This window comes from Gambusia affinis, linkage group LG23 (assembly GCF_019740435.1).
Source record: "Gambusia affinis linkage group LG23, SWU_Gaff_1.0, whole genome shotgun sequence".
In the NCBI taxonomy this organism is placed as follows: Eukaryota; Metazoa; Chordata; class Actinopteri; order Cyprinodontiformes; family Poeciliidae; genus Gambusia; species Gambusia affinis.
This window is the reverse complement of record NC_057890.1, coordinates 19,777,187-19,797,559: the sequence shown is the minus strand read 5'-3', so window position 1 is coordinate 19,797,559 and position 20,373 is coordinate 19,777,187. Positions and strand designations below refer to the sequence as shown.

General features: G+C 48.9%; 2 protein-coding genes across 5 annotated transcripts; both read left to right on the top strand.

The window, feature by feature from the left end:
* The first annotated feature begins 410 nt into the window (after positions 1 to 410).
* Positions 411 to 7,400, top strand: ing3 (inhibitor of growth family, member 3). The gene is made up of 13 exons (XM_044108414.1): positions 411 to 822; positions 934 to 1,005; positions 4,833 to 4,933; positions 5,005 to 5,070; positions 5,172 to 5,268; positions 5,351 to 5,422; positions 5,490 to 5,606; positions 5,691 to 5,860; positions 6,376 to 6,566; positions 6,642 to 6,834; positions 6,901 to 6,939; positions 7,019 to 7,146; positions 7,215 to 7,400. Exons 1-12 carry the CDS (start codon positions 795 to 797, stop codon positions 7,133 to 7,135), a joined length of 1,263 nt encoding a protein of 420 aa, XP_043964349.1. The 5' UTR covers positions 411 to 794; the 3' UTR covers positions 7,136 to 7,146; positions 7,215 to 7,400.
* Positions 7,401 to 7,735: 335 nt separating this feature from the next.
* cped1 (cadherin-like and PC-esterase domain containing 1) lies at positions 7,736 to 20,269 on the top strand. 4 transcript variants are annotated; one of them, XM_044108391.1, is made up of 22 exons: positions 7,736 to 8,179; positions 9,335 to 9,491; positions 9,906 to 9,997; positions 10,081 to 10,159; positions 10,227 to 10,296; positions 10,398 to 10,539; positions 10,612 to 10,739; positions 10,820 to 10,892; positions 11,004 to 11,156; positions 11,833 to 11,937; positions 12,012 to 12,118; positions 12,189 to 12,238; positions 12,352 to 12,538; positions 12,602 to 12,770; positions 17,463 to 17,562; positions 17,801 to 17,937; positions 18,004 to 18,224; positions 18,297 to 18,398; positions 18,472 to 18,559; positions 18,631 to 18,777; positions 19,203 to 19,399; positions 20,163 to 20,269. In XM_044108391.1, the coding sequence occupies exons 1-22, from the start codon at positions 7,979 to 7,981 to the stop codon at positions 20,164 to 20,166; spliced, it is 2,709 nt and encodes a 902-aa protein (XP_043964326.1). In that variant the 5' UTR covers positions 7,736 to 7,978; the 3' UTR covers positions 20,167 to 20,269. The 4 variants fall into 4 exon arrangements, with proteins under 4 accessions (XP_043964326.1, XP_043964325.1, XP_043964328.1 ...); XM_044108390.1 differs by having other exon boundaries at positions 7,737 to 8,179; positions 19,203 to 20,269; XM_044108393.1 differs by having other exon boundaries at positions 8,093 to 8,225; positions 19,203 to 20,269.
* The last annotated feature ends 104 nt before the right edge of the window (positions 20,270 to 20,373 follow it).

Here is a 20,373-nt window from a genome sequence, read left to right as displayed (position 1 = left end):
ATAACATTTAATTTTCTTGGAATTAAAACATCAGCAGGAAGTAGTGAAACCATGAAATGTAGCAGGACAACAATAGTGACCAAGAAATATAATAATAACAACAAACACATATATAGCTGTTTATTTAATTTCCCTTTGGGAACAATAAAGTATTTTTTGAATTTTTAATTTCTTTTAATTAGTTATAATAATGATAATGCTAATAATTGTAGTAACAATCCAATAGGTATAACAGCAAATATGATATGTACTATACAGTATTATAAAAAATATACTATAGAAATAATAGTTATTCCGTATGTAAACATGTTGAGTTTTAAGAGTAAAATAAGAAACGGGATGTGCTCTGGTGGCGCAGGGGTTAAGCACAGCCCACATAAGGAGGCCTTGGTCCTCGACGCGGCCGTTGCCGCATGTCTTCCCCCTTCTCTCATTACCCACTTTCCTGAAAGCTCTGAGCAACCAGATTCAGTCCGTCGCTGTTAATCGAAACAGGAACATGAAAAACATTTTATTCCTCATCTAAAATACATCGAACAACGGAAACAAATCTGGACTTCTGGGTAGAATATGAAATGAAGAAAACTACAGCTCCCATGATGCAACAGCGCTAGACCCCGCGAATCAAAATTCATTAATGTTTTCAAACCAATCAAATGATGGGAGGCAATTGACGTCATGCGTTCCTGCTTCTATTTTTAGGATCTTTTTTCTTAGCCAGTCCACGGCTGGGGGCGCCATCTTGAAAGACGAATTTTGTCGATAAAAACGACCAAAAGGTTAAAAGCAGCAGGATGTTGTATCTGGAGGACTACCTGGAGAGTGAGTACGGGGTTGTCGCTGAGCGGCTGCGGGGTTTTGGGGCTCAATAAGCGGTAGATGGGTCGCATTTGGCGGTCGGACCATTAACGTCCTGTTTTTCTCCTCCCGCAGTGATCGAGCAGCTTCCCATGGACCTTCGCGACAGGTTTACGGAAATGAGGGAGATGGACCTCCAGGTTCAGAGTACGGTACACAAACACACACACACACACGCACACCGTCTCACACACACACACACACACGGAGCCACGGTGTAACTCTCAGAGAAAACTTGAGTCAAAACAAGGTAGGTTTTAGGTAGCGCTGATAGTCAGATTCAGCTTTTAAACCCAGCCATTCCTACAGGCTCTCTAGACCCAGCAGCGCCCCCACCGACACACACCAGGAACTGCTGCAGCTGGTTTATACTTTAAATAAATATTTTTATTTATTCCTTGAAAACTCGGTTAGAATAAAATGACAAAGACGGTGTCTTTAAAAGCTGTCAACCTTTTCAGTGATTTATTACATACATTTCTGATTAAACATAAACTCCAGTCTGTTTCCTGGGATTTTATGTGATAAAACAACACAACATGGTGCAGAACTGTGACAAATCAAGCTTTTCAACATTTCTACAGAGAAAATCTGAAAAGTGTGGTGTATCCACCACAGCATGATGCTGCCACCACCTTGTTTGACCATGGGGAAGGTGTGTTCAGGGTGATGTGTGGTGATGGTTTTCCTCCTCTCATTGTTTGTATGCAGGTTAAAAAGTAGCAGAACCTTCTTCTGCTAGCAGTGTCCCCTCCATGGCTTCCATTTTCTGGATTTCTTTCATGGATTATTTTGTTCTTAGTAAATTGATTAACGGGTTCTACTGGATATTCTTGCTAAATGGAGTCACTCTGTGTTGCTCTGTTACCTAAAATCACATTAAAAACCAGAAGAATTTTTACTGGACTTGCCCTCAATTGGAGAAACCCAAAACAAACTTCTCACCTCTCACATACCAAGAATAGAAATACAAAAAGCAATTAATAGGTTAAAAACTGGTAAAACACCAGGTAGTGATGGATTGCCATCTGAGTGGTACAAATCCTTTAGTGAAGATCTCTTACCATTACTAGAAAAATCATTTAATTATACTCTGGAACATGCAGTGCTTCCTCCATCTTGGAGATGCTCTGATTATAGACCAATATCTATTCTAAACATGGATTATAAAATTTATACCTCAATATTAGCAAAACGATTTGAACAATTCATTGGAGATATCATAGATGACCAAACAGGATTTATTAGAGGTCGCCAAACACGAGATAATATCAGGAGGGCACTTCACATTATAGATCATATTCAAAATAAAAAAATAAAAGCTATTTTAATCAGTCTCGATGCAGAGAAAGCTTTCGACAGTGTAAGCTGGAACTTCTTATATAAAGCACTTGGAAAATTTGGTTTTAATGAAAAGGCCGTACAGTGTGTGAGGACCTTTTACCAATCACCAGTGGCCAGATTCAAGATTAACGGAAACCTAACTGATAACATAAAACAGGATCGTTCTACACCTCAGGGTTGTTGTTTATCACCAACTGTTTGCAATTTATATTGAACCACTGGCACAACACCTGAGACAGCATAAGGATCTCAAAGGCATTGATATACATAATGAATTTCACACAATAGGTTTGTTCGTGGATGATGTAATTTGTTATCTATCAAACCCTGAAAATTCACTGCCCTGTCTAATCAAACAGTTGGAGATATTTGGGGCGTGCTCTGGTGGCGTAGAGGGCAGCGCGCCCCACGTTTGGAGGCCTTCAGTCCTCGACGCGGCCGTCGCGGGTTCGATTCCCGGACCCGACGACATTTGCCGCATGTCTTCCCCCTCTCATGTCAGCCTACTGTTGTATAAGGGACACTAGAGCCACAAAAAGACCCCCTGGTGGGGAACAAAAAAAACCAAAAAAGTTGGAGATATTTATATTCTACTCAGGGTATAAATTAAATTTGAAAAAGACACAGGTTTTAACATTCGGTTACACACCATCAGAAACGATTCGTAGACAATATAAATTAAATTGGAGTGCTACTATAATGACATATCTAGGAATACAATTAACAAAAAACATAATGACCTATATAAAGCAAATTTTATTAAAGTGGACCAAGAAATTAAGAGGGACATCAGAAGGTGGGACGCCTTAACACTAGATTTCAGCTCTAGAATTGAAACCATAAAAACGAACGTATTACCAAAGTTATTATATCTTTTCCTGGCACTACCTATAGAAATCCCAGACAGACAGTTTAAAACATGGAACCGGATTATATCTGGATTCATACGGAACGCCAAAAAACCCAGAATAAGATTTGCAACTTTACAATTACCAAAAGAGAAGGGAGGTTTGGCATTACCAGACTTTAGAGAATATTACCATGCTGCTCAAATAACTCCCATAATAAATATAAGTGACATAAATTATGAAGCGAAATGGAAAAATATTAAACAAAAAGTCCTTGGAAGAGAATTGTGGAGTATTATTGGAGATATAAAGACCACCAAGAATACACTTGAGAAAGTTAATGCTGTCACTAATTTCTCACTAGGTAAATGGTTATATATAATTCGGAAATGCAAACTAGAGGAACAATTCTGTTTGATCCAATGGCCAGCCTATAACAAATATTTTACTCAGGACCTAAGATCTAAACAATGGCTAGAAAGAGGTTTAACAGCTCTATGTGTAGTCCTTAAAGATGGGCATTTCAAAGGTTTCCAGGAACTACAACATGAATTTGCTCTAAGAACTCAAGATCATTTTAGATATTTACAATTAAGGGATTTTTATAACAAAAAGATAAAACACAGAGTAGACCAAAATGAAAATGGGATCATCAAAATGCTGGTTGAGACCTATAAGGGTAAGAAACACAGAACTGTGTCCTTAATTTATAAACATCTATTGGAAAATAGAGGCACAAATACTCTGGATATTAAAACAAAATAGGAAAGGGAATTAGATATTCGGGAAACGACTGGTTTAATATCTGGAAGACCCAAACTACGACATCCTCCTCCAGAATTCGGAGAGAACATTGTTGGAAGAATATAATCAGATTTTTTATAACACCCAAAATTACCAGTAAATTCAAATCTACTGTTCAACGGTGTTGGAGAAATTGTGGAGCAATACCTAAGACTGGTCTGGTTTTATATCTTGGCCTTTTGGAGAATGTTGTTCTTAATAATGACTGTTATTTGTTTAAAATTCTGTTGGTGGCTGCCAAAAAGGTAATGACTAGGAAGTGGTGCCAATCTGACCCTCCCACCAGAAAGGAATGGATACAGACTGTGAACTCATTATATTCTAACACATAGACTGAGGACACAAGAAGAGCAGCGCCAGGACAAATGGATAAACATCACATCAACACTACAGGACTAATTCTGGGTTTGAATGGTACCCTTGAATTTTGTGATACTGGAATAAGAGTCTCCTCCCAGTTGGTTATATTTGTTTTGTTCTGTATATTTTGTCTCTTGTAGTTTCTAAGTATTGTTTGATTTTCCTGTTTGAATGTATTCTAAAAATTTCAGTAAAAATAAAGTTATAAAAAACCCCAGAAGAATTAAAGAGGAAATTAGGAATAACAATGAGACAAATTTATTCTATTTTGACCAGTTCTTAAAAATATTGCCACAAATCTTGTAATTAATAATCTAGTTTTAAAGCAAACTGAAAGTACAGGCACTGTCTCTTTAAATGACGCGTTTCTCACACTCGTTTTTTAAAACGAGAAAAGGCAGCTGGAAGAAACCCAGACAGGACTTGAGCTCCGCGCTGTCACAACTGGAGCGGATGTTCTGTTGCCACCAGAGCAGAACCTGTAGAACCCGAGTGCAGTTGGTTCAGATCAACACGCTGCAGGTTCCAAGATGTTCTGCTGTTGGGATGGATGTTGTTCTCCCCAATGGATCACCCTGTTCTGCCCAGTTCTCCTCAGAGCTTCTCTTCCTGTTTCAGATGCCACAGACCAGCTGGAGCAGAAGGTCACAGAGTTCTTCCTCAACGCCAAGAAGAACAAGCCGGAGTGGAGAGAGGAGCAGATGGAGATCATCAAGAAGGTGGGAGCAGCTGGACCCAGAACCTTCCAGATGTTCTGTTCTGGTGAACATCTGCTGTTTTTCTGTTTCAGGATTACTACAAAGCTCTGGAGGATGCTGATGAGAAGGTGCAGCTGGCCAATCAGATTTATGATCTGGTGAGATGTTCCACTGATCTCCACTAGGGGCGATCGGGCCCCGTTCTGACTGCGTAGTCCGGTTCTGTCAGTCCAGCTCAGCTTCCTGCCTCTGTCCTCAGGTGGACCGGCACCTGAGGAAACTGGACCAGGAACTGGCCAAGTTCAAGATGGAGCTGGAGGCCGACAACGCCGGCATCACCGAGATCCTGGAGAGACGTGAGTGTCCCTTTCCGACCGGTTCTGGGGGTCTAGGTTCTGACGGTCTGGGTCGGCTGACTTGTTTTGCTTTTGTCCTCAGGGTCTCTGGAGATGGACAGCCCGTCTCAGCCCGTCAACAACCACCATGTCCACTCCCACAGCAGCTCAGAGAGTGAGTCCAGCCGCCCACCTGCAGGCCGGCTCTGGTTCCGGTTCTGACCGGTTCTCTTCTGTTCCAGAGAGGAAGTACAGCGCCCCGACCCACCACACCACCGAACACGTTCCAGAGAAGAAGTTCAAGTCTGAAGCTCTGCTGTCCACGCTGACATCGGACGCCTCCAAGGAGAATACTCCAGGTAGGTTCTGCTCACCTGGACTGGACCTGGACCCAACCAGACCTGGGGACCGGCCCCTGTCCTGACTGTCCCTGTCACCTGTAGGTTGCCGTGCCAACAGCACGTCCTCGTCCGCCAACAGCGTCTACAGCGTGAACCCATCCCCGTCCCAGCCGCTGGCGTCCTACAGCCTGTCCTCGCTGCCCACCGGGCCCGGCGCCGGAGCCGGCGCCATCACCATGGCGGCGGCCCAGGCCGTCCAAGCCACGGCTCAGGTGGGAACATGGCCGCCACGCTCGGCGGCTGTCGGCGTCTGATCAGAAACCGTCAGCACTGATGATGATGCCTGTTGTTTCTACCCGATCCCCGGTCAGACACTCACCGGCTTCAGAGCCTCAACGGTCGACAACAACGAGACCAGTACTTTAATTATACACCTAGCTTAACCCGTCTGAGCAATCACCGTTAGCTGTTAAACATAAACAGGCGACACTTAGCCTGGTGAAGGCAGGTGGAGCCTGGTGGGGGTAAGAGGAGTCTGGCAGCCCATCAGGCTGATGATCCACAGAAGAAACCAGTTAGCAATTAGCATTGGGAGGAGGTCAGTGAGTTCATTGACAGTTTGAACAATTATATGGAAAAACATTTTTACAAAAGTTACAAATTGCAGCCTTAAAAAACATCAGGCCTTCAAGTTTAAACTGAAAGCCTTCACTGACATGAAACTCAGTAAAGTCGAGTCTTCCATCGGTTCTGACTGGTTCTGGTTCTGACTGGGTCTGGTTCCCAGATGAAGGAGGGCCGACGGACCTCCAGCCTGAAGGCGAGCTACGAGGCGATCAAGAACAATGACTTCCAGCTGGGTCGGGAGTTCTCTTTGACCCGGGAGAACTCGGGATACTCTTCATCGGCGCTGGCCTCCACCCTGACCCAGAACCTGACCCCCAGCGCTGCCTCTGACTCCCGCGGACGCAAGTCCAAGTAAGGCCCCCTCACACCAGGACGAGTCTGACTGGGTCTAACCGGGTCTAATCGGGTCGCCTGTTCTGGTTCCAGGAGCTCCATCAAGTCTTCCAACCACCAATCGTCTTCGTCGTCCTCCTCTTCCTCGCTGTCTTCCTGCTCGTCTTCGTCAGCGTTGGCCCAGGAGCTTTCCCAGCAGGCTGCGGTTCTGCCGGAGGCCGACGCCAACAGCCAGGTGGACTGGACCTATGACCCCAACGAGCCGCGCTACTGCATCTGCAACCAGGTAGGCTGGCGGCCCGCAGGTTCTGCTCTGGTTCTGCTCTGGTCTAACTGGATCCGTCTGCTGCAGGTTTCCTATGGAGAGATGGTCGGCTGTGACAACACAGATGTGAGTATTCAGATGTTCAGTTGGTTGACCCAGTTGCCTGGCTGGTTCTGACCCAGTCCTGACCCGGTTCTGTCCCCAGTGCCCCATTGAGTGGTTCCACTATGGCTGCGTGGGCCTGACCGAGGCACCCAAAGGGAAATGGTTCTGCCCCCAGTGCACGGCCGCCATGAAGAGGAGGGGCAGCCGCCACAAATAGACCAATCACAGGTCAGAATCTGTGACATCATCAGTTCTGCCTCTGCTCTGGTTCTGATCCGATTTCTCTGTCTCTGCAGTCTGGACTGTTTCCCATCAGACTTTGCTCCATCAGACTTTGCTCCCTCACTGCAACTAAAAGAACTACAAACTCTACTGGACTACAACTATGGAGGCCTCTGTGGTTTAAATGGACAGTTTCTGAATGTAGTGTGTGTGTGTGTGTGTGTGTGTGTGTGTGGTAAATAAACTGAGGATGTTTTCTATCTGGTGCTTCTTCTGGTGTTTGATGCTGTGACAGTGGCCCTGTTAGCGGGGAAACAGCGCCCCCGTGCGGACGGTGCCTTAATGTGAAAAGTTTGAGCGACATCAGGAAGAAACGGAGTTTAAATAAAACTTTTTGAAATTAAAAGCCAGAAATAAAGCATTTGACCAGGAACAATAAATGTTAATATTTCCATAACAGAACCAACCGGACTAGGTCCGGTTCTGGTTCTGGTTCTGGTCCTGGTCTTTAGGTCATAAGAACCAGAACCAAAAGTCCGTTTGTCTCTTTAACCAGCTGTTTGTGTTCCTGAAATAACTCCTTCGGGAGGAAGAAGAAGAGGAGGAGGTGCGGACCTCCTGAATCTGCTGTTGTTTTAGAAAGTTCAGAGGAAGAGTGAAACCCGAGCCGCTCCTCCTCCTCCTGCTGGACTAACTGGAACCAGATGGTGAAGCTCCAGCTTGTTTTCCCCAGACTGCAGCGGCTCCAGCCCGGACCAGCGAGCGGAGACCCGGACCTCCTGGATGAAGCTGCTCCTCTTACTCGCCAGGTGGAGGTGAGGAAGTGAAGCCGCTCCTCATGCGGCGCCTCCTCTTCCTCAGGATGCTGCTGCGGCGGCGCGCGTGCGCTGCCCCGCTGGTTCTGCTGCTCGCGCTGCTATACCTTTGCTACCAGACCCTGAAGGTGGACCGGAACCGGAACCTGAACCGGAGCGAGTCGGAGGAGATAGAGACTCGGAGACTGATATCGGCTCTGGACGCATTGCAGGAGGAGACGCAGGTGAGACTCACCTGAACTGCGCCTGCGCACTGATGTCCTCCGACAGGTCGGTTCTGGAGAAACGTCAGAATACCTAGTAAATAAAATATTAACGCAACAAAAAATACCGGCAGTAGTCCAAATCAGAATTGATTTATTAAAATAATCAGAAAAAAAAGGACAAATTCTTCCTTTTCAAATAATTTAATCAGTTATTGATCACATGATCAGAAAGGTCCGGGAGGAGACAGCATTCCTGCCGGCCTGGAATATTTTTAGTACCCGAATCCTCCCGCGGGATCAACGGCAGCGGGGCGGGCCAAGCCGGACCGCCGGTTCTACTGGGTCCACTTGGTATTTGACCCTGGACAAAAATATTCCTGAGGGAGGAGTTCCTGGTTCTGAAGCGCTGTCAGAGGTTCGGCACGGGTTCGTCTGCTTCTGCAGCCGCTACGGAGCGTGAGGTCCGGCTTCAGCGGCTTCCTGTCCGGACCGGACTAGAACTGGACCGAACAGCTATAGTTGGATTATTTATCCTGAAATCTCAAATTTTACTTTGGAATGTCACAGTTTCAACCTGAATGTTTAATCAGAGGCTAAAAGTTTAGCTTCGCTATAAACCGTTAGCGAAATATTCATGTTTGGCTAGTGGGCTAAATAAACAGCTGAAACACGGAGAGGCCTGTTGCTCTCTGGAGGGTCCAGTTCTCTGAGCTGAATCAGAACCAGAACCGACCGGAGCCAGTTCCTCTGAGTAGAAACTCAGTTTGTTAGAACCCTCCAGACTAGGGTGACCAGATTTGGGTTTCTGAAAAGGAGGACACTTTTTTTTTTGGGGGGGACTACATACCCCCCCCCAAAAAAAATAAATAAATAAAAAATTGTGTCTCGTTACTAACTTTATACTGCTTAACAGTATGGAAAGCAAAGCTGCCATTTTTAAACCCCCCTGACATTTTTTAGGTCTGAAAAGTAGGACATGTCCAGGAAAAAGAGGATGTCTGGTCACCCTACTCCAGACTAACACAAGTTCTGGTTCTGGAGTCATATGGGCCCAGTCGATGACGATCAGCTGATGCTGATTATTTATAGCAGATTTCAGGCTATTGGAGAACTGGATCAGAACCGGACCAGCTTCCGGTTCTGGACCTTCAACCAATCTGTTTGTTTCCTCAGGCCCGGTCATCTCAGCGCCAGGCCGTGGTTCTGATGGGTCGCCACGGCCCGTCGGACCCTGAGGTTGTGCTGCACCAGCAGGTTCTGCAGCAGATGGGATATCAGGTCCATTTGACCCGGTTCGCTGAGACCAGCAGCTTCCTGAGGATGCAGAGCGGTGAACACACACACACACACACACACACAGACAGGGTGGAGACTTCCTGTCATGTGACTTCCTGTCCAGCAGCTGGAAACAATCAGGCAGAGGACTCTCTGCTGCTGAGGTTCTGCAGAGTTCAGAATTCACAATGAATCATCCCAGTTCCATTATCCATTCATCCCAGTTAATCCCAGTTTGATCAGTTGTTCTAATTGAATTAAAGTTTCTGTCTGACCTGCAGCATCACTCCTCCTGACCAGCAGGGGGCGCTGCCATTGACTTTACAGCAATCCCTCAAACTCAGCATGCATGTAGCGACAGTGGAGAGAAAAAACTCCAACGGAACCGGAACTGGAACGGACTGAGCAGAGCAAACAGACAGGTAGAGGGGAGGAGTCAGTCCTGACTCCTCCCCTCTACCTGTCCCAGGTGTGGATGGGTGGAGCATCCTGCTGTGTCTCAGTTCTTCAGAACCGAGCTGCTTGAGGAGGATCAGATTCTCACACCTGCAGCATCAGATGGTGAGACTCACCTGTCCAGGCTGAGTCCTGCTGGATGACATCACAGCTGACCTGTGTGCCTGTGTGTGTCACCTGTGTACCAGGTGAACCTGCTACCTGAGCTGATGGAGGCGTTTTCAGATGCAGGTGACGGTCGCTGTCGCTTCTACCTGCAGCTGACAGGTGAGTCTGTTCCAGGTCAAGCAGAGGTCAACTTCAGCGTAGTATTTGACCTTTAACCTTTGTGTAGAAGCTGATCTTCCCATGAGGCCTGTGTCCTGTGGGTCGTCCAATCAGAAGCCTCCCTTTCCTCAGGACAGGTGAGCATGAGGCCGTCAGGTGATCCGGGTCTGATCGGACCTGGAAGCTCTATGTTTTCTTATTGGACGGTGAAACTTTCCGTTTCCTGTTTCCTGGACAGACCCGGCCACGCCCCCTCTCCTCCTCTCGTTGCCATGGTGAATGTCTTTGTCCTGGTGACCTCTGTGACCCCTCTGACATCCTTCCTGCATGACGTCATCGTGGTGAAGACCAGCGAGAACGACCCGGGCCAGCAGACCCAGGTGAGGAAGCAGAACCTCTAGGAGGATCCGTGTCAGTAGATCCTCCTGACCTTTTGACCTCCTGCCCTCCAGATCAGAACCTTCCTTCTGCAGCGTTTCGGGCCGGCCTCAGCCCAGCTGGCCCAGGTCCAGGTCCAGAGGGAGGTGGTGGCGGTGCTGCGGGCAGCCTCGACCAATCAGGAGCCGGCAGCGGGCGGCAGGTAAGGCCCGGTTCTCCCCAGGTTTGTCTTTGCGGATCCGTCCAGTTCTGACTCTTGGTTCTGGTTCTGGTTCTGCCCAGCTGTCTGCTGTGCTTCCAGCTGCTCACCTTCACTCTGATGTTCAGCGGCGCCGCCTCTCCTGCTGTGGTCAAGGTGAGCTCTGCCCCCCTGCTGGCCTCAAAGTTCAGCCAGGTGGTACGGGTTCAGGACCGGTTCTGTTACGCTGAATGTCCAGCAGGGGTCAGTGTGTCTCTGTGTTTCCAGGTGGACCCGGGACTCAGCGTCCCGTCTCAGGGTGAGGACGCCTTCAGAGGACAGATCACCAGAGACCGGGTCCTGGAGGACAGCCTGCGCCTGCTGCTGCCGCCGCCCACACACCTGCAGACGCACCTGTCCTTAGGAAGCCTGAGGCAGCAGGTGAGTTTGTGTTGCCATAGCAACGGGAAGGGGGCCGTTTGCGGTCCCTGATAACAATTCAGGACTAAATTAAATAAAATAAAAAAACGACTTTTTATTTTAACATTTTTTTACAGAAATGTAAACATAGGGATCCTCTGGGCTTTCTGTTGCCATGGTAACTCACTGACCAAACTCTGAAGTTCAGCTTAAAGAATCGGATCAGCTTCAAACTGCTGCAGTAAAACAGACTAAATAAAAAACATTAAATAATAAAACTAAATAAAATCAGAGTAAGTATAACATCCATCCATCCATTTTCTGGTCACTCTCGTCCCTAATGGGGTCAGGAGGGTCGCTGGTTCCTCTCCAGCTACGTTCCGGGCGAGAGGCGGGGTCACAGGGTCACAGGGTCACCCTGGACAGGTCGCCAGTCTAATAAGTATAACGAACTAAACAAAAAACACTAAATAAAAGGAGACTAAGTAAAACAAACTAAATAAAACAGACTACATAAAAAGAAACTAAATAAAAACAAAAAAGAACACAAACTAAAAAAGACTAAGTACAACAAACTAAAACAAACTAAACAAAAAAATACAAAAAACGAAATAGAACAAACTAAATAGAAGAAACAAACTAAAACAGACTCCTGGACAGTTTGGCTGAGGGTTGTAACTGGATCCTCTGTTTTCAGTACGGTGGCTGCAGAGGGACACACAGCAGCTGTTTAAACCGCGACCACTTCCTGTTCCTGCTGCGCTTCCACCTGCAGCTGCAGACGCCGTCAGCCTTCCAGCTGGTACACCTGGTTCTGATGGTTCTGGTGGTTCTGGTTGTGTCATGGAGCTGATCTGAATCAGTGTCTCTCTGCAGCTTCATCCATCCTCTTCCTCCTCATCTTCCTCATCTTCGTCAGCCCCCCCCAGCCTGCTCCTCCTCCTCCTCCTCAGGATCAGTCGCCACCACCTGCAGAGCAGCAGGTGAGCAGCCGAAGCTTCCAGCCAATCAGCTGCTTTCTCTTCAGTCACGTGACTCACCTGTTTTCCATAGAGAGGCCAACCCACCGACCAATCAGCAGCCGGCATCCAGGTCACCTGGAGGTGAGAAACATCTGGAGCGTAGTGCAGCAACCGGACCAGAACCGGCCCAACTTCCAGTATCTGGTTGGGTTTTCAATCAGAAATCTTCTGATTGGTCGGCGTTCTGCCCCCAGGGTCGTGTTCGGACCCCCGCCTGAGGCAGATCTACTCGGAGCCGCCCCTCAGCCTGACTCCGCCCTTTAGCCCCGCCCTGAAGGAGTACCGGGCCGAGGTTCCCTTCGACACGGTGATGGTTCGGATTCGACCGGAACCGATCAGCGCCGCCTGCGTCGTCCGCCTGGATGACCATCGAGGACCCAGGTTAGCCCCGCCCCTTGACCCCTGACCTCTCACCTCACCGTTCTGACCTGTTCTCCTCCTCAGGACGGCCAACTTCCCGGTCAGCATGGGAACCAGCCAGATCAGCATCCTGGTGACGGACGGGGCGGAGCCTCGTCCTGTCGTCATGACGATCTACACCGTCTACATTTACCGCGAGAGCCGGCCCAGCCTGCCGGCGTTCGGAAACCATGTGACCTGCAGCTTCCTGCAGGTGGGCCAGGGGTCGGGGGTCGCAGAACCGCTGACTCGGGTCAGACGAGTTGAAGGTTTAAAATCAGAAACCGGGTCGCTCCCATCAGGTTCCGATTCCGGTCTTCTGCGAGCCGATCTGGACATCGGCTGGATTGGTTTAAGTATGAATGATACTAAATTACCGGCCAACATATTAATAATATTTACTGCTCGCTGTCAGAGTTCACCGTCTGGAGGGTCAGCGGCTCCGTCTGTGAAATATCTCCACCAGCAGCACCGGTCCAACAGAACCGGCACCATACACCACTAAACTATTGTTGGGTTGTGAGTTCAGCTTTCTGACCGTGTTGGTACCAGCGCTGCTCTACCTGCTGTCTGGACCCGGATGTCTTTAGTTGTTTTTAAACGTCACATTAGATTTGTTGTAACGTTCTTCGCCACCGAGGTCATTTCCTGTCACAACACTCAAACGTCTCCGTTCCCTCTGAGCCTTAAAGCTCCTCAATACAGGATGTGATGCTGCGCAGAGACACAGGTGATGGGATTTGGTGATTGGTGATCGTCCACTTTTTCATGGAAATCGGTCGATTATGATCGGTGCCGATCGATCGGAACATCTCTATCAGAGCCGATAAAAAGTTCACTGCAAAATAATTCAAATCTGACCAAATTTTTCTGTTTAGATGAAATCCAGGAGAAAATAAAAATAACTTCTTAATGCTGATTTTAGCGGGCAGATTATTCCCGTCATAAAAAATCTTTCCATGGAAACACGGATCATCCAGAACCAGAAGCTCAGAATAAACTGAAGGAGAAACGTCTCCAGAACCTTCATCCTCCTCCTCTTCCTCCTGTTCTGAGTCCCGACCCCACGGTGACCTCTGACCCCCCTCTGTCCACCTCATGCTTCCTGTCCAGAGCTGCAGCTGCTCAGTTCGGCCAGCGGGGGGCGCCAGAGCTCCATCCTGGAAACAGATTCTACAAAAAAGATTAGAAGTGATTCGGACCAGAACCAGAACCAGAACCGGGTCGGTCCAGAGCAGCTTTGGTCCTGATGGCGTTCAGAAATGAGAATGACTGAAACTGGACCAGAACCAGCCACAGTGGGTCTGATCAGAACCGCTGCCCGTTTTAAGAAATCCAGTTTAAAGTTCTGGAGAACAGAACTGGCACCGGAACCAAACAGAGTTCTGGAACTGGATCAGAACCGGGTTCTCCTGGGAACGTCGGGTTCTGATCCAAATAGACAGAGTCATCTTCCAGAACCTCTTCTCCAGCGGGTCATTGAGGATCCTTCAGGCCCGGTTCCGGAGGTTCTGTCAGGTCAGTTCTGTAGAACCTCTTTCACCAAGACACCAACACAGTGGAGATCTGTCAGCTTCTGGGTCAGAACCGAGGTCCAAATTGTCCTTGATGCATCATCCCAGCTGATGACTGGGTTCTGTTCTACAGGGCGGCCCAGGTTCTGGTTCTGGTTCTGTTATGTGTTTTCACATTTTCTTCTTTTCCAATCTTCGTGGTTCTGTCTGCCAGAACCGCTTTTGCTAACCAGAACCATCTGAGGCCATTGGACCCGGCAGGAATTTCTCTGCAGATTCGGAACTGAGACGGAGCAGAACCAGCGCCGAACGTGCGGCCCGGTCCAAACACAACCCTGAGCTCCTGTCCGAAGGCAGATCAGCAGGAGAACTGAGCCGAGCGGCCGGTCCCGACCCGCCGGGCCTCCGATTCCCAGAAAAACAGAACCATGATCTGATGAGAGCTGATCCGGATTACGCGGGCCAGCGAGCGGAACCGGGTCTGGAGCTTTGATCACGGCGCCGGACGGTGAGTGTTTCTGTCCGGCCCGGACGGATCGAGTCCGACAGAACAGAAACAGTTTTGGCTTCGGCGCCGTCAGAAACAAAGTCAAACATTTGGCCGGTTTCATCTGCAGAAATATGAAAACTCTGTCCCTGGATCAGGGAACACCAGAACCACAGCGCTGCACAAACCGGACCTTCCACTTCCCAGACCCACAGCTTCTGCATTCTTCTAGAAAGATTTTCCTCTTCCTGCTCCTCAGTGAAAGTCTCCAGGAATTCCTCGGTTCCCCAGCAAAGTTCCCAAGTCACCAAAGCGACTTTGAACCTAAAGAGCTTCAGTTCCCAACTTGAAATAAATCCAAAGTCGGTTCCCAGGTTCCCTTCCAAAAGGTTCCCAAAGTCCAGGCTGCAAACTGAGTTCACTTTCTCAGGAATGGCTTCAGTTCCCAAAGGAAAAACTCCCAGTTCCAACCAACAGATTATTTTAAACATTCTTCAAAATTCCAGAAGAAGATGTTTAATTCCTTCCTTAAATTAGAATTTAATAAAATAATAACATTTTAAATTTATGTGGAGGGACCAGGATTCCCTGGAGGAGCTGGAGGGAACTCTGACTCTCCCTACTGAGGTTTGGAGTTGAAGTTGAAGGGAACTAAGTTTTCCAGGCGGGTTGCTAAAAGAGAAACAGAAAAGCTTCCAGTTTCTGAAACTGCAAGAGATGGAAAGAAGTTTCCTAGAGAAGGTTGATTGATGGTGATCTCCTGCCAGGACAAGCCTTCCTGTTCCCAGTCCTTCCAGAAACACCGAAGCCTCAAACTGGTTTGATTCCTGTCAGTAACCATCCTGGAATAGTTGCAGGTTTTCCCTGATTTGTTTCCATAGTCCAGCAGCTGGAGTTTAAATCTGGAAATGTTTTTCCTAATGAGGATCGTGGTTTTAGTTCTGAAGTTTTCCTGAAGTGACCAGAGGCCTCATGCATAAAGGGTTTGCAGTTTTCACACTAAAACTTGGCGTAGGACAAATTTAAAAAGCTGTGCTGCGATCAGACCTGCTCTCCTTTCCTTTATTCATCCTGATGTTCAGGAAACAGAGCAACTGCTGCTCCGCCGTCGCCTCCAGAAAAACATCTTAATGTAAACTAGTTTAAAATCCCGGAGGTCTGCCGCCACCTGAAGCAGTAACCATGGCAACGGTCCTGGCTGGTAGCAGTACAAGTATTTCTAATAGTTATTATATATTTTATTTAAAAGGTGCTTTCACTTCACAAAACATAAAAGAAAATCTCCACATAAACCATAAAGATCTTCCAGAGCAGCAGAGCGTTCAGCCGGGATTTAAATCTTCATCCTGAACCCAGGAATCAGGAGCACAAGTTACATTTACAGAGTCCAGATGATTTCTGACCGGTACCGGTACCGGTCCAGCTGTAAGTTCTGCTCAGAGCTCCAGGATGATCAGTCTGGATGAATCTAAACGCTGATAAACCAGCAGATCAATCTGATCAATCTGATCTCTGATCAATGGCTCCATGTTCTCCTCAGGTAGCGGCTCACCTGGATGCAGCTACTGATGGACCTGTGATTGTCTCCACACCTGATCAATAATCAAACTGTCTGATCAGCCCTGGTTTCTCTTTAGGGACAATAAATAGATTCATTCAGACCAGGAGTTTCATCTTTATGAGACTCAAACTGAGCAACATGATTGTTGACATTGGACTGAGGTTTTCACATCCTTTATTTCTATTTTCTGTATTTTCTGTTGGCTTATTGTCTGAGGATAAACGGGTTCAGTTTCATCGTTTAAACACTGAAATATTAAAATCATAAATCCTGGGGTTTGATGCTTCCTGCTCTAAATAACTGAATCAGATTTCAGTGGATTTAGTTTTGACTCTTTGTAGTTTATTATTGGATGCTGCTGAACATTTTCACCGCAGGTCAAAGGTTTGTGTATTTTAACCCCCATTTTCACGCCACCTTCATTTTTAGACTTGCCGACTTCTGGGTAAAATATGGCGCCGACACATTTGTCGTGCGTACGCCGCTTTAGACATGAGGCGTCTGCAGAGCGGCGCAGACAGGAAGTGGAGAGGAGGAAGGATTCCAGCCTCAGGGCTGATGAGTGGCTCAGCTCTCCTCCAGGTTTCAGGAAATATTCCTCCATGTCTGGAATCTGAACAGAACCTTCTGGTTCTGTAGTTTCCAATCCATGTCAGAACATTTCCTTTATGATTTTCGTTCCTGTTTTTATCTGTTTCTGAATCGGATTTGGATCAAATCCAACAACATTCCTGAACTCCAGAGTGTTTGTTGGGAAAATTTCAGAATTTTAAGCAACTTTATTCAAATATTCAGAGTTTTTCTTTCATTTTTTAATGTGGAAATTCCTCCTGTGAGGAAAAACTTCCTGTTTCATTTAAACCTGCATGTTTTTGTTTGGTTTCAAAATCTCTGGAACATTTTGGGTTCGGATCGAACCGTATTTATTCTGGTTTTGTGCTGGTGATGCTGCAGCCGTTTCTTTAATGAGCCGGGAAGCTTTGGCCAGTAGAACCAGAACCACTGACTGATGAAAGGCTCGCCGGCCCGGCCCGGCCCGGTTCGAGCGTTTACTCTGAGCTCAGGTACGAACAAGAAAATCCCTGTTAAGTTTTCTTGTCACACTTTGTCGCGAGCTGCAGCGCCGGCGTGTTGAATGTGGCGCCGCCACGAAGAACTGCGGCAGCGGAGGAAGAAGAAGAAGAGCCGCGTCTGTGAAGCCGGCAGCAGACAGGGAGGTTTATCTGACCTCTGACCTCTGGGCTGGATGAAAGCTTTGATGCCGAGACGCTGCCGAAGCAAACCCAATGCATGCTGGGTAATGTGCAGCGTGAAGGGCTCCCCTAACTCCTCTCCCTGTTGCAGGACTGTGGCATGCGGGTCCAACCGGGTCGGTCCTGCGGTCTCCAGCCTCACCTCCTGCCCCAGAGTCCCGTCCAGCCCTGCAGCTCAGGACACGTCCCAGGTAGCGTCTCCGCCGTCCGTCTGTCCGCTCCCATCTCGCCTCACAACACGCTACAGAACCATCTGCTGGAGCAGGTCTGTCCTGGTCTCCATAGCAACCGTTAGGCTAACTCTACAGTCAGGAAGAAGAGTTTCCTACCATCTGAAAGGTCTTAGCCGTCCCGGTTCTTTACCTGGACCCGGTCGGACTCCCTGGGTCCCGGCGGCTGACCTGGGTCCGTCTCTCACCTGTCCGTCAGGTCGCTGGGTCGTCCCGTGCCTCAGCTGCTCCGACAACAGGACCTGTGACTGGAGGGAGGTCACCTGGCAGCCAGACGGCTGCTACCACCCGCCGGTGCGGCGCCCCCTGCTGCAGGACTGCCTGGCGGACAGAAAGGTGAGGTCACGTCGCCGGGCGCTGGGCGCCATCAGCGCTGCCAGCTGATTGGCCGGTCTGTTCTAGGTCATGTTCATCGGGGACTCCACCAACCGCGGGATGATGTTCTTCCTGATGGAGCGGGTCAACGGCAGCCTGCAGGACTGGGGCAGAGCTCACCACACGCTGCTGTACCAGAACCTGAACCGGCGCCGCACGCAGGTCAGCTACTCCTACTACCCCCGCTTCTGGCTGGAGGCCGGCCAGAGGCCCACCTTCAGGCAGACCCTGCTGCAGCTCATCAACAGGTGACAGGAAGTAGGCCGCGGCGCTTCCTGCGGAACGCCACGTTCCTCGGCTGAGCCTCTGTTTCTGCGAAGGTCTCGGCCGCTGGAGAACTCCGAGCAAACGGTGCTGGTGGTGGGCGGAGTCCAGTGGCTCAACAGCGACCACCTGAGGACGGTGCATGACGTGTTGGACAGGTAAACGCACAGCGACATCACAGGTGTTCTCAGAATGACGGCGATCCCTGAGGAACTCCTCTGTCCCCATCAGGGAGTCTCTGAGCCAGGTCCTGGTGGTGGTGAAGTCTCTGGGGATGGGCTTCCACCTCCCAGTAGACGGCATCCGGTCCCTGAGCCTGGTAGGTTCCCTGCAGAGGGAAACGTCCTGCCGCCGACGTCCTGCTGTCCCTCTGACGGCGTCTCCCTGCAGGCGGAGATACGAGGTCTGTTCAGAGACAACGCCGAGCTGATCTCCACGGCCAGACGGCTGCGCTTCGAGGCCGTGGACACCTTCAGCGTCACCATGGGTCGATACAAAGAGTTCCTGCAGGGCCGCTGCGCCTGCCACTTCCACGAGGTAAAGAAACGCCGCCATCCGGGGATTTGGGTTCAGAACCGGGTCGGACGGTTCCAGGAACCTGCAGAGACGCCTTCCTGTTCCTCAACTTCTACCACCCAAAACCCTTCCTGTTAGCAGCACAGCTGTTGAGCTCAGGCGGTTCCTCGTCTCCTGACGATGTTCATCCGGACCGTCCAGATCCTGGAAAATGCTTCGGCTCCTCCAGGAAAGATCCAGGCCCCCAACAAAGTTTCTGGTTCCTGAAACATCAGATTCTTTTTTTCAGAGGAAGTTCCAATGATCCGATTCTAAAACAAAAGAACTGGTTCAGAGAATCAGTTCCATCTGTTCTGATTCGGTTCCAGATCCTGGCAAAGTGCTGCAACGTCCTGCTGTTCAGAACGTTCCAGTTTTCCAGCTGATCCCGTCTCTTGTCCTTCCAGGTGGAGAAGCTCCGATCCTCCGACCCTGCACACGGCGAGGCGTCCACCGGGAAAAAGCCCGGAACCAGAACTGGCAGCCATTCCGTGCTGGATATGGAACAGGAAGTCGGGTCGAAGGCGCCGACCTTTCGGGTTCGCGGCGCCGTCAACCAGGTGTACTCCGAGATCCTGCTGAGCCGCCTTTGTCCCGGGAACAGGTGAGACTCACCTGGCTCCTCCGGGTCAGCACCGCCGGGTCCTGCCGGGTCAGCGTTGGCTTCACTGATGTTCCGGGATGAACATGGAAGTCCAACCGACTGGGAAGGGAGCCGTATCCGGAAATACTTCTGCTTTGATGAGGAGGTTGCAGAAAAATCCCAAAATAATCTGAGAAACTGAAAATATTCCCAGAAACTTTATTCCATTCAAACTTCCTCTGATGGGAAGTTTCACATTCCCAGACGTTCCCAAGATTCCCACATCTAACAGAAAACGCTTTTCCATCCAGGTTTCATTTTTCCCAGCAGAACCTGATCCAGGGTTCAGAATTCCAGACTTTTCCAGGTTTTCCAGGTTTTCAGCAGGCAGCTGCTGGTTCTGCTGCGGCCCGGAACAGGAACATCGGATCGATCCGGGTCACTGCAGAACCAAGTCCAGTAAAGGATTTCTAGTGGAATCAGATTTTCAATCTGCTGGGAAAAAATCTGGAACTCCGGGTCGGATTCCGGGTCGGAGTTCCAGAACCGCTTTCACCCATCAAACCCGACCGGACGCTCACCAGAACTCTCATGGTTCCTGGTTCCGTCCAGCATGGACTTAGAGCTCAGTGATTTGGACCGGCCCGGTTCTGAAGCTCTTCAGCTTCCAGAACCAACAGCTGCTCCAGGTCCAAATAACGGAGCGGCTGGTGGACCAGCGGACATGTGACCCGTCTGGTTCTGGTCGGATTGGACCTTATGGTTCCATTTTATTTTTCTACAGATGATTCTGCTGCTTAGCTGTGCGGTTCTGTTCGGCCCGCCTGCGGTTCCGGTTCTGTTCATGGATCCGAGCTTCCTCTGCTGCTAATAAAGTTTTTATTCTCTTTTTGTTTTGTAGTTTCTCAATTTATTTAATCAGAACCGAACCGGTCCAGTTTCTGCAGACTTGGTTCGGTCCGGTACCGGCCAGTCCCTGGTAGGCAGAACCAGGG